General features: G+C 43.3%; 1 protein-coding gene across 1 annotated transcript in view; it reads left to right on the top strand.

The window, feature by feature from the left end:
* The window catches only part of cdh16 (cadherin 16, KSP-cadherin), a 46668-nt gene extending 34648 nt beyond the window's left edge, over positions 1 to 12020 (top strand). The window contains exons 15-18 of the mRNA XM_084109866.1: positions 789 to 1028; positions 4788 to 4904; positions 11360 to 11476; positions 11584 to 12020. Of these exons, the coding sequence (XP_083965992.1) occupies positions 789 to 1028; positions 4788 to 4904; positions 11360 to 11476; positions 11584 to 11684 (575 nt within the window). The 3' untranslated portion in view covers positions 11685 to 12020. The remainder of the gene's footprint in view (positions 1 to 788; positions 1029 to 4787; positions 4905 to 11359; positions 11477 to 11583) is intronic.
* The last annotated feature ends 1169 nt before the right edge of the window (positions 12021 to 13189 follow it).

Below are 13189 nucleotides of genomic sequence, written 5' to 3'. Positions count from 1 at the left end.
TCTAAACCCACGTAATAGGTAGGTTTAGGGGCGGGGTCAGGGGTAGGTCATTCGTATGCATTCATACGAATTGGGCAATTCGTAAAATATGTACGATTTAGCAAAAATCGTACTAATTCGTATGAGTGAGGTCGTATGAATTCGTACGAATTAGCCACCTTGTAGAATTCATACGAATTGCCGTGAGATCAGGCTGTTTGAGATCATGAATATGAGCCAGATGCTGAATGTACTGGGAAATGAGCTCTGACGAGGACAGTGATGATGGTATAAAACATCTGCTCAAACTGAACCCTTCCAAGATCCAAAAAGTAACAAAATATGTTTTATTTTATTCTTCTGTAATTGTTACTCTAATATCAGGAGGGTTTTATATTATTGTGACAGGTAGGGATCCATCACTGTTGGATATATTTCCGGGTCGTTAAAGACCAGAATATGTAATAATGCTTGGCGAAACATTCATGCATTTAAGGGTTAAATGTGTACTGCAGTGAAGAGAGCAAAGAAGCAGCACAAGCAGCAGCTTTATCATACCAGCAGCTTAAATCCACTGAACACTGGCTGGAGTTGTGTCTCTCTTTATACATAGTAGGTTAATAATACATGACTTGATCTACTGTATAATAAAGCTTTTGTGGTTTGGTGTGTGAACAATGGTAGTGTCTGTACAATGGTAGTCAATGATCACCAAAACTATTTGGTTACCAACATTGCTGAAATACACAGACTAAATGCACACTAAACAGAGTTCATATTCATATTTTGTCATCTATTTTCTCCTTCAGGTAATTCCTCCTTGTCTGCCTCCACGCTAGTGACAGTCCACATTCTCGATGTAAATGACAACAGCCCAGTTCTGGTGGGTGATTACTCCTGGAAGTACCTGTGCACACCTCGCTGGGAGGATCAGGCTCTGGTTCTGGCCTCTCGAGACAGCGATGGGCCCCAGCATGGAGGAAGGCTCAACTTCTCCCTCCGCAGTGACACCACTGTTCGTAGCAACTGGAAGCTCACTCCCATCAATGGTTTGTCTAGTCCTCTCACCCATTTCCAGACACTCTATCTATTGAGTAATACTGGGGTTGAATGTGAAGTGACAAATCGTGCATGTCACCCAAGAACTACGTGACCCGTCTCTGAATATCTATTTTTCTGTCAGTCATTTCAAAATTACATGTCAGACAAGCTTCACTCACTTTATAGTTCCCTTAATGTTCTAAAACGTTGTATAACCGCAATAGCATTGACATACCCAGTTACACTGACCTCCTCTAGCAATGACGTCAATGTGGATAAAATTAGAGATTTGAAATGGGAAAAAAAATTGCTGTAGAGTCTGTGCAGTCAGATTGAGACGTCATCTGAACAGGGTATAATGTTTACCACCTGCTGAATCACACACACAGTGCAGGTCTAGGGAAAAGAGTGTACTGACAAAGAAGGAAATTGCCCTCCAAGTCTGGTGTCTTCAGATGAATCTGTATTGGATGTAATAAGCATAATGGTTCTCTTCCCGATAGCTTTAGGCATCATTAATGTGCCAAGCTGATGAGCAAGTTGACTTAGTTGCAGCATCTGAGTCATGGACCAGAATCAAATAGATTTTGTTCACTTGTTGTTTTTTGCACACACACTTCTTGGTCTGTCTCAGTATTTATCAGGGGGTTTTTTTTCTCTTCATTGTTAATTGATAAAAAGGCCTCCTCTAGTAACATGGGTAATTATGTTGCCTTTAATTTATATGATCTCACAGCTAGTGTCTACTGGTTAAGGAGCTAAATGTGTACTTCCATTGACTTTTAATCTAATTGATCTTTTGACATCCAACAGAGAGTTTCCTTTTTTTCCCCACTCACCTCTCTCTCTCTCTCTCTCTCTCTCTCTCTCTCTCTCTCTCTCTTCTCGTTTTTCACTCATCCAGCTTTTCCTGCTCTATAATGAAAGTGTGTCAAGAATGATGGGGAGGGATGACGTAGTATGACATCTGTAGGTCTTAATTTAAATTTAAACCTGTCTGTGCGTGTAATGCTGTTTATCCACTCATGATACACGAGCACATCCTCTTTAATGTGTGATGGATATTTAACCTTGCTGTGCACCATTTAGAATTGAAAATATATTTTAAATTCCAATTCCAAAAAAACAGGACTCAGAATTACCCTAAGAATTGACATTTAAGGAAGAAAATTTCCTCAAAGAAATTTTTAAGGAAGAAAAAAGCTCAAAGAAATCCATAAATTCAATTGTACATTTTAAATAGAACAGCAAGTTTGTCAATAGTCAAACTTTGAATGTTGGCTTGACTGAACTGAATTTAAACGTTTTTTAAAGAATTTAATAAGCATTTTTAAGTTTGAAGTTCTATTCATAGTTTTCACTAGTTGACAAATGGACACCCATCTGGAGGGCAAAACAATGCTTTCCTCCAGTTTTTTTTTTTTACCAGATGTGTACTAATATTGTAAGACTGATATTAAAAGACCAAATTCAGTATACACCCTATTCGTGATGCATAATATATACAGGAATTCTTAGAATATGAACGCAGTACACTAAATTGCATGTGAACCATTCTCCCATAGAAAATCATAATAAAGAAAATGCTTAATGTGTCTTAATTCACTAAGAAAGTGATATTGGAGGATCAAAAACATAACCTACTACTATATGTACTGTATGTACAAGCAAACAGATGAACCCAACATATGAATTCAATGCACAAAGTTTCACATTAAGCATTTTCCCATCATAAACCATTAATTAAAAAACCCCACAGTCATCATGACGTGACATAAAGTGGTGATATCTAAGTGGCTGAGCTGTTTACTTACTTTTTAATTAGTCTTCCCATTAACTTCATCATTTTGTTCATTCAGACTGATTCACGAACGCGGAATGTGCACAGAAATAAGAGGCATGATTTATCATGTGAACCAGTCATAGCCAATCATAACCACTGATCATAGCGCGATGGAGGCATTGTCTCCTCACATGACTTTCCCCATTCATTCTCAGTTGCCCCCCATTAAACCCACCGCACACTTTAGGGGGTCTGTTAAAAGTCAAAGGGCTCAGGGGAGGTAAGAAAGATGCAAACTCCTGCTGCTGTTTTATTTTTGTAATATGGATTATTTTCTCATCCAATTTTTTTGAGGCACTGCCTTCCTTGCTTCCATGGTGCAAACACCCCTGATCATAAATAAAGTGTAAACTTGATCTTTTCAAATCACTGTCTTCTTAGTAAGCCACGTTAAGGAATTGCAAGTGCACAAATGTGAAGTTTGGCCTTGGTCGAATATTTTGTTTTTCTTCTTTTGAGAGGGATCTAAATATTCATGGCCTGAATCAGTTGTTCTATTGTGTAGAATTAACTGCACTGATGTGGAGGCCATGGGCAACATATTGGTCACCTCTGATGAGAGATAATTCTGTGTTAGTTCAGCACTGGTGACCCTGTTGACTAGCACATTAAAGGACTGGTGTCAAAGGATACTAGTGGGGCTTCTTGGACCATTGATAAGAGTGAGCAGAGACTGATAACACCCCCTTGTTTACTGGACTGAGTTCATGCTTCTGCGTCACACAGCCTAGTCCTGATTAGGCCCAGTCAGGAGTTTTTCCATAAGATTTACTCAGCAGCATTACTCAACCACTTGACTTACTGTTGGGTCACCCAATTAATTTATTGTTAATATCAAGGGTGAGAAAGCCTTATCTGAAAGTTTAAAGTTTGATGATTATAAAGATGGTTATAGCCTACAACTAGCTAGCTAGACACTGATATTATGATTTTGCATGTTGCTAGAATGTTTTATCACACCATTGGTATATTTAAAATTTAGCTAATAGGCTATGTTTAGCATGTTGCCAACATGTTTTAGCACATTGCTAATATGTTTATGTTGTCAAGGCAAAATACCAAGTGGTAAGAGCAATAACATTGTTCGTTATGACTAATCTTAGTAACACTTTATGTTGATAGTCCACTTTAGACATTCTACTAACTTTAAGTAACTTTGCAAATACTGTACATGTCAACTAACTCTCATTTCTGTCAGGACCACTATCATCAAATACGATTGACAATTAGCATATAGTTTGGATTGGCAGTATGGTTCTGTTCAGGGCAAGAACTCCCTGCGCACCCATGCAGCCTAGCATGGATAAGAGCAGGGAGAGCAGCAATAACCCCCCCTTTGGGTAAACAGAACAGAACCAACATGAATGTATTGCAGATATCATTAATTCAATATTTTAATGTACAACATATTTTGAGAATTTAGTCTGATTCAGAGGGGATTCAGAATGCCAAATCCTGAGTGGAGACAGGAGGAGCTGGGGATGGAGGAGGGTAATTCGCTCCTGAGAACGCGATAGCTGCTGATAATACTGAAGGAGCTTATATATGTATACAGTGATAGGCATTGTATTCCTATAGGTAGACGTGGATCAGCTGAGAGTCAGCTGATGCGAGCTTGACTAACGTGACCAGCCAGAACTGATGCTATGCTTGTTTAATTTGCAACAACATGTCAACTAACTCTCATTAGAGTATTAGCAGACTGTTAGGTTAGGGTTAGTAGAATAAGTTGACATCTACTTACTTGCAAAGTTACTTATAGTCAGTAGAGGGGAGAGCATCAAAATAAAGTGTAAGAAGACAGTCTATTGATACTCTAATGACTGGTAGTTGAAGTAAGTTACTTATAGTTAGAATGTCTAGAAAGTGGATGATAAAGTTACACCCTATAGAAATGTAAACTGGAATTCTATTGTTTCCACAGACACTCACACCAACCTGTCTTTAAATGTCCCGTACCTGCCTCCAGAGGTTTATATTGTACCTTTTACCATCTCAGACAGCAGCTCTCCTCCCAGAAGCACATTCATCAATCTGCCAGGTAACATACATGGACTAAATTTAAACTGAATGATTGAAGAGAGCATGTTTGCATAAAGAGGAAAATCATGTAGGTAATTTGATTACATTCATGCTTTGCATTTATCAGCTGTCTGAACACAATGTTTAATGGGCTCACTGGAGACTGTAATATCCATTGGAGGTCACAAATGGCATGTTTAATTTTAGATCTCTAACAAATTTTCCCCGACACATTAAAAACGCAATTCAGCCACGTCAATGATAAACAAGCATTCACGTCATTCGTGTTATTTAAATGTACAAATGAGCTTAATTACTGTTCAGTCAGAGGATTTTTGTGAAACAATTTAGCTCTAATGTAGTCAGTATCTGTTATAATTGAGTCTTGTTCCTCATAAAGCTCACTGATGTAAGAATGTGAAGAATAGGTGAGACTTTTTGTATTTGTTTAATTGATGTCTGACATTTTAACATTTTAGACATTTTGCATTCTTTTACTGCTTATTTTCTCTGGAAGGTACACTGTAAAATATGGAGTACATGCGGTTGAGGGTACAATTTCTGCTTCATAATTTAATTTAATTTAATTTAATTTAATTTAAAAATAAATAAAACATACATACATACATACATACTGTACAGGCTGATTAAAAAATAAATAAAACCAGTTGGTGTAGTGACTTCGATGTTGAAGGAACCGTTTTCACATTTCACTGGACTTTTTTTACAGTGTGCATGTGGCCTCTAAGTCAGTGGTTCTCAAGGGGCCACAGGATTACTTATTAAAAATAAATAAAAATTGAATGCTAAAAATACAAAAATTATATATTACAAAAATACAATATTTTAATAGTTCCCTTTCAAGGGAACTCCCGTTGCGTCGAGAATGACGCTATGGGGAACGCTTTGCGTGATGACGTCTTGAAGCACATGTAAAATCAGTCCAATGGTGTAGCGGGACGTCAGAGGCGGGTGACGTCACGTACCAGGAAGCTATAAAAGCCGGCCCGAAACAGAAAACGAAAGCTTTCTGAGTCTTCAGTCGCGCTCTGTGTTGAAATCTGTCCTTGTTATTTGGTGTTGTCTGTCTATATATATATATATTTATTCAGATATGGCGAGCAAGCAGCAGTATCGAGTGTGTGTCCATCCCTGCCCGCGTTATTTAACGGGAGGTGACACACACACTCTTTGTGTTGTTTGTTTGGGAGAGGAGCATGCCCAGTCAGCACTCGAGGGTGGTGACTGTGTGCATTGCTGTGCGCTTCCATTGCGGACGCTCCGATCCCGGTTGGCTCGGTTCAATCCCGACCACGTTCCCCAGGGCTCGGGTCCCGCCGCGGCTGAGGCTCGGCGGCGATCTCAGACCTGGGGTTCGCAAATGGATCTGTCAGTGGATGTTGAGACGGGCTCTGCCTTATCTCAGCCTCTTACTGACAGATCCAGTGCCTCTCATCAGGGTGTGGAAGCACGCGCTGCGGTTTCTTCCCCCCCGATAGAGGCACCAGTACTACAACTATCCAGCTCTGAGGAGTTGGATGTTGTCAGTATTGAAGCTGAGTCTGAGGATTCGCCACCTCAGTCTCATGCATTTGAAGAGCTGCTTGATGTAGTTACTAGAGCAGTTGACAGACTTTCTATTGAGTGGCCAGAGGATAGGCAGGACGTTCGTTCGAAAAGCAAACTCGACGAACGCTTCCTGCCATCTCGTGCACAGCCTCAGCGCAGGAGTCTTCCGTTTTTCCCCGATCTCCACACCGAGGTGTCGAGATCGTGGGGAAAACCAATGTCATACAGAGTATACACACCACAAACATCCCATTACTCTTCCATCTATAAATATAAAGAGCATGGTTATGGGGAGATGCCGAAGGTGGAGGAGACGTTGGCGAACTATCTCTCTCCAGCAACGGCATCTTCCTTGAAGACTCCTACACTCCCCACTAAACCAGTAAAGTTTACATCTTCCCTGATTCATAAATCGTATGCAGCCGCTGGTCAAGCTAAAATCGCAAGAAGCTTCAAAACAGGCTGCTGCACTCCAGAAACTTCTCCCCCGCCGTTCTTTCATTGAGGCTGCTGAGCGGGAGCAGCCTCACTCCTCTAAAAAGAGCGCTGATCATCGTGCCACTCAAAAGCAGAGTGTGTCCTCCCGTGCTCCCCCACAAAAATCTCGGGGACACGGAGGGCGCGCTCAAACCCAGCAGTCTTCGAGGGGTAGAGCGGATCTGCGGACCGTTATTACTGCCAAGAAGGCTGCTGGGAAGAAATCCTGACGTCCGAGGGCTCAGGACTAATGAGGGTAGTCCCCCCCGAAGCAGAGCGGTTAACACCTCTTTTTACGGTGCCCGTCTCTCTTCGGTACCCTCAGGGGACCGTTCTGCCAACCCTGCCGCCTCAGGTGTTACAGGGCGCAGCGGTCTCCGGCGAGCACATATCTCAAGGACCACCCGGAAACGTAGTGGCCTCGGGATGCCCGCCCCCTCCGAGGAGGGTGTTAGAGCAGTCTGTTCGGTCGTTCCCTGCCGGTGCGCCGTTACAGGGCGACGAATTGACTACTCGACAACAACAAAATCCAGAAACCAGTCTCGAGAGGCTGGTACCTCTAGTAGAATCTTTGACAGCGTGGAAGCTACTGTCAAATGTTTCTCGTTGGGTCCTGCAGACCGTAGAAAAAGGGTATCAGATACAATTCAAGAAACGCCCACCTCGGTTTATGGGGGTCCTGCCCACAGTGGTGGGCCCCGAGCAGGTTCTGGTTATGGAACAGGAAGTAAACACTCTGTTAGAGAAAGGGGCCATAGAATATGTACCTCCCTCCGACAGGGAAGCCGGGTTTTACAGCCGGTACTTCATAGTTCCAAAGAAGGACGGGGGATTGCGTCCCATTTTAGATCTTCGAGTTCTGAACGAGTCAGTCATGCAGCTCAAGTTCAAAATGTTAACATTGAGACAGATCGTGCCACAGATCAGGTCCGAGGACTGGTTTGTCACGATAGACCTCAAGGACGCATATTTCCATATTTCCATCCGTCCGTGTCATTGGAAGTTCCTGAGGTTTGCTTTCGGGGGCAAAGCATACCAATATCGGGTTCTTCCATTCGGCCTAGCTTTATCACCCCGCACTTTCACCAAATGCATGGATGCAGCTCTGGCGCCGCTGCGCCTCCAGGGTATTCGCATCATGAACTACATCGACGATTGGTTGATTTTAGCTCAGTCGCATCAGTTGGCGGTTCAACATCGAGATGTTGTTCTCGCCCACATGAAAGAGTTGGGGTTACGGCTGAACGCCAAGAAGAGTGTGCTTTCTCCACTCCAGAGGACCACTTTTTTAGGCGTGGTTTGGGACTCAGTGTCGATGCAGGCGCGCCTGTCACCGCCACGTATAGAGTCCATCCTTGCAGCTGTGAAAGGTGTAAAGCTAGGCCAGCTACTCACTGTCAAACAGTTCCAGAGACTGTTGGGTCTCATGGCAGCAGCTTCCAACGTGATACCTTTTGGACTACTGCACATGAGGCCCCTGCAGTGGTGGCTCAGGACCAGGGGGTTTTCCCCGAGGGGCAACCCATTTCGCACAATCAGGGTCACGCGGCGATGCTTACGTGCCCTGGTTATGTGGAAGAAACCTTGGTTCCTGTCCCAGGGCCCAGTGTTGGGAGCTCCTTGTCGTCGCAAACTGCTAACGACGGATGCTTCCCTCACGGGTTGGGGAGCGATCCTGGAGGGTCGCTCATCTCAAGGTCTGTGGGAAGACCATCATCGTTCCTGGCATATCAATCGCCTAGAGATGTTAGCTGTCTTCCGGGCTCTGAGGAGCTTTATCACAGATCTCAGGGGACACCATGTGTTAGTACACACGGACAACACGTCGGTAGTCGCCTATATCAACCACCAAGGGGGTTTGCGCTCGCGCCCGTTATCCAACTTGGCACGCCATATCCTCTTGTGGTCCCAGGGGAAGTTACTGTCACTCAGGGCAGCTTACATCCCCGGGGTCCAGAATATAGGAGCAGACACTCTGTCGAGGCAGGGGCCGAGGCCCGGGGAATGGAGGCTCCACCCCGAGGTGGTGGAGCTGATATGGAGGGAGTTCGGCCAAGCACAAGTGGATCTGTTTGCGTCTCGAGAGACGTCTCACTGTCCACTTTGGTTCTCCCTCACGCATCCAGCTCCTCTGGGACTGGATGCTATGGTTCAGACGTGGCCGAGGCTACGTCTGTACGCCTTTCCCCCAGTTGCTCTGCTCCCGGGAGTTCTGGAGAGAGTTCGCAGGGACCGGGTTTGCCTGCTTCTTATAGCCCCGCGCTGGCCGGGCAGAGTATGGTTTCCCGATCTGGTCTCCCTCCTCGACGGGCATCCTCTGGAGTTACCCGTCAGGAGAGACCTTCTGTCCCAGGCAGGGGGCTCAATATTTCACCCCCGCCCAGAACTGTGGAACCTGTGGGCTTGGCCTCTGAGGGGGCCCAGCTCATAGAGTCAGGTCTCTCAACTGAGGTTGTTGAGACCATTCTACAGTCCAGAGCTCCCTCCACGAGGAAACTTTATGCCCTGAAGTGGAGAGTCTTCACTTCTTGGTGTAGTGACCGTCGGTTGGACCCAGTTAACTGCCCAATTGGTACAGTGCTGGAGTTCCTGCAGGACCGGTTCACTGCAGGTCTGACCCCGTCCACTTTAAAGGTTTATGTGGCGGCCATAGGTGCTTACCACATTCCTTTGGGTGGAATGTCTGTGGGGAAAGACCCTTTGATATCTCGTTTTCCTTCGTGGCACTTGGAGGCTGAGGCCTGCAGTTCGCTCTAGGGTGCCACCATGGGACTTGTCCATTGCATTACAAGGCTTGTCCCTGGCCCCCTTTGAGCCTATTGAGGAGGTTCCTGAGAAGTTTTTAACGCTGAAAGCTCTTTTCCTTCTTGCTATTTCCTCTCTCAAGAGAATTGGGGATCTCCAAGCGTTGTCGGTTGCTCCGTCATGCTTGGAGTTTGCTCCGGGTATGATCAAAGCATTTCTTCATCCGAGACCGGGCTATATCCCCAAGGTCCCCACTAATGTGGTCAGACCTATTGTTCTGCAGGCCTTCTGTCCTCCTCCCTTTCAAAATGCGGACCAGGAGGCTAATAATTTGCTTTGCCCTGTGCGGGCGTTAGACGCATATGTCCACAGAGCTGCCCTGTGGCGAAAAAGTGATCAATTATTTGTGTGCTTTGGGTCCCCTAACAAAGGAGGTCCAGTGTCTAAGCAAAGGATGAGCAAGTGGGTGGTCGAGGCTATCTCACTTGCTTATGAGGCGGCTGGGCAGCCTTCTCCTTTGGCTGTCCGGTCGCACTCTACAAGGAGTATGGCGGCCTCTAAGGCCCTTATTTCAGGAGTTTCACTACAGGATGTCTGTGATGCGGCAGGCTGGTCCTCACCGCACACTTTCGTCAGGTTTTACTCTTTGGATCTAGACTCTGCTCCAGGGTCTCATGTTTTGTCATCCTAGTGCTGCTCTATTAGATTACACACAGGACAGACATTCGTAGCTATGGAGGCGTTGGTATAGACGTTCCCCATAGCGTCATTCTCGACGCAACGGGAGTTCCCTTGAAAGGGAACGCCTCGGTTACGACTGTAACCTCGGTTCCCTGAAGAGGGAACGAGCGTTGCGTCGCCTTGCCATATCTCCTTCATGCCTGTCAGCTCGACTTCAGACTTTTACGAAGCTTTCGTTTTCTGTTTCGGGCCGGCTTTTATAGCTTCCTGGTACGTGACGTCACCCGCCTCTGACGTCCCGCTACACCATTGGACTGATTTTACATGTGCTTCAAGACGTCATCACGCAAAGCGTTCCCCATAGCGTCATTCTCGACGCAACGCTCGTTCCCTCTTCAGGGAACCGAGGTTACAGTCGTAACCGAGGCGTTATTTCCCCTCGATAACTATTATTTTCATTGAAAAACACAGAATCTTGAATCTCGGAGAATCACAAAATAAATTGTTACATTAATCTATTATCTACACTTTCTGTAAAAAAAAAAAAAAAAAAAAAAAAAAAAATCTAAAAAAAAGCAGCATTGTCATAATTACTGCAGAAATACAAGAGGAATTATCTTTGGGGTGACTACCTGATCAAAAAGGTTGAGAACAAATGCTGTGTGTTTTTGTGTCTCCTTTGTCATGCATTCACATCCATTGGTTTAATAGATTCTCTCCTGAAACATCGTGTTCACACAGTCTCCGGTGATGCATAGCATGGCCACAGGGCAATGGCATCTCTCTCTCTCTCTCTCTCTCTCTCTCTCTCTCTCTCTCTCTCTCTCTCTCTCACTCTAATGCTCTCATCTTGTCTGACTCTCATTCTAGTTTCCCACGAGACCTCTCCATTGCAATCACCCTCACCTAGTGCTCCATAAATATGTCCTATTTCCCTGTGTGCAACCATTGCCCCTTCTAATGCATTTAAAAAGAGCTCAATGGTCATTGTCTCTCTCACAGTGACGGTTTGCCCGTGCAACGTGAGGGGGAACTGTAGAACTGCACCAAAACAGCTTCAGGGCATGCCCACTATTCAGTCAACAGTGGGCATCCTGCTTGGGACTCTGGGATTTATAGGTGAGACGCGTACACAGCTCATTCAAAACATCCTGAAATGATTGGAAACGGAAGAGGATAACACAATTTGCGGTTCATGCAATCACATTTTATGTTTTTGTTTACAGGCGTTATACTTATTGTTATATTTGTGAGGCTGTCCTACCAGAATTCAACGCCACCAAACAAAGACTGCCAGGAACGAGTGCCACTTAAAGTCTCTCTCTAACACCTGAGCTTTGGTCACTACAGTCTTGAAACTAACATCAGATCATTGAGGGATTTCTTTGTTTTAAAGAACAATTAGCTTACTTTTTTTGTGGTTTTAGCGAAAAGCAAAATATTAGGCAAAAAAATATTAGCACCACTGTGAAGCATTCAATAATTGTGTCTACATGAGATATTTCTATGTTATTTATTTGTTTTTATGCTATGTAGTTGCATTATATTTTTTGCAATCATAATCTATTATAATTAGTAGAGATTAAAACATTTTGATTGATAAATATGCATTTTGTTTCCCCGCCGAGTTGTGTGATCAATGAACTGAAATAAAGACAATTAGAAAACAACCTCTGTTTGGTCACTCATATACATAAAGGAAAAAAAATTAGGGACAACTTACAATTATTATAATATCACTTAAAAAATTAATTTAAATATAATAATAATAATAATAATGTATAGTCTATAATAATGGAAGCAGCTAATTTGACTCATTGAGAGTTTTTGATGAATTGACAACTACCTCATGATTTTGTTAATGAATTTTGAAAATTATTTTCTATATATTTCTGTTATTTTAATGCAATCCGGTTAGAATGTCTTGTTTGCGATCAAACACGGTAGTGGTGATTAAAACATTTTTTATGCTGTATTATTGATTTTGTCTAACTGAAATAAACCAGCTTTGTTTGGTCTCTCATATAAATAGAGAAGAAGATAGAATGACATTGAGAAAGCTAAAGAGTGCTTAACCACATTATTTTTTTTCAGGCCATCTTCAGGTTTTAGAGATATAGAATAATAATCCCATCCCCTGGGATAATAATCAGCCTAAAACAGTTTCACATTTAGTGAGACAGGAAGATTAACCACAAAAAAAATAAAACCACCCTTTTAGCCAGCCATATCCTTTTTATGGTGAGATGACACTGGCGAACGTGACCCAGATGACCTTACAAGTATGCTATATATAGACATTCAGTGTGCCAAAAATAGACATGCCGCTGAGTGACGCCAAACATCAGCCTTCCCGCTATGACTGTAAATGAAGCCTGTTTGGCATTGAATGTATAGCTCTCACTGTTGTCGTGTCCCCTGCTTTTTTTAAAATTTCCCCATGCAATTCCTGTCATGTTGCTGCTGATTCTTGCCACGAGCCAATAATTCACAGGCAGCAGATAAAGTCTATTCTCCCAATGTCTCTTTCATGAGTATTCGGCTATTTAAGCGTAGGATCATAATATCACATCCGGGGTTGTTCATCCTTTGAAATAGAAAGGGAGACTCTTAATGTCCAAAAACAACATGCTGATTATTTACCTTCAAGTAGAGTTCCCAATACAGACGTTTTCAAGACGTTCCCTAATGGAATCTTAAAATAAAACATTTGCACAAATATTACAAAACATGAATTGCTTTTGGAACTGTCAAAACATTATTTTGCTACTAACAACCCCATGAGGGATATGATTGGTCATGGTTGTGTGTTTTTGAATGGCAGTAGCCCAA

Source organism: Abramis brama, assembly GCF_963993115.1.
Source record: "Abramis brama genome assembly, chromosome: 3".
NCBI lineage: Eukaryota > Metazoa > Chordata > Actinopteri > Cypriniformes > Leuciscidae > Abramis > Abramis brama.
Note: the sequence above shows the minus strand (reverse complement) of the source record. Positions and strands in the feature narration are given on the sequence as shown.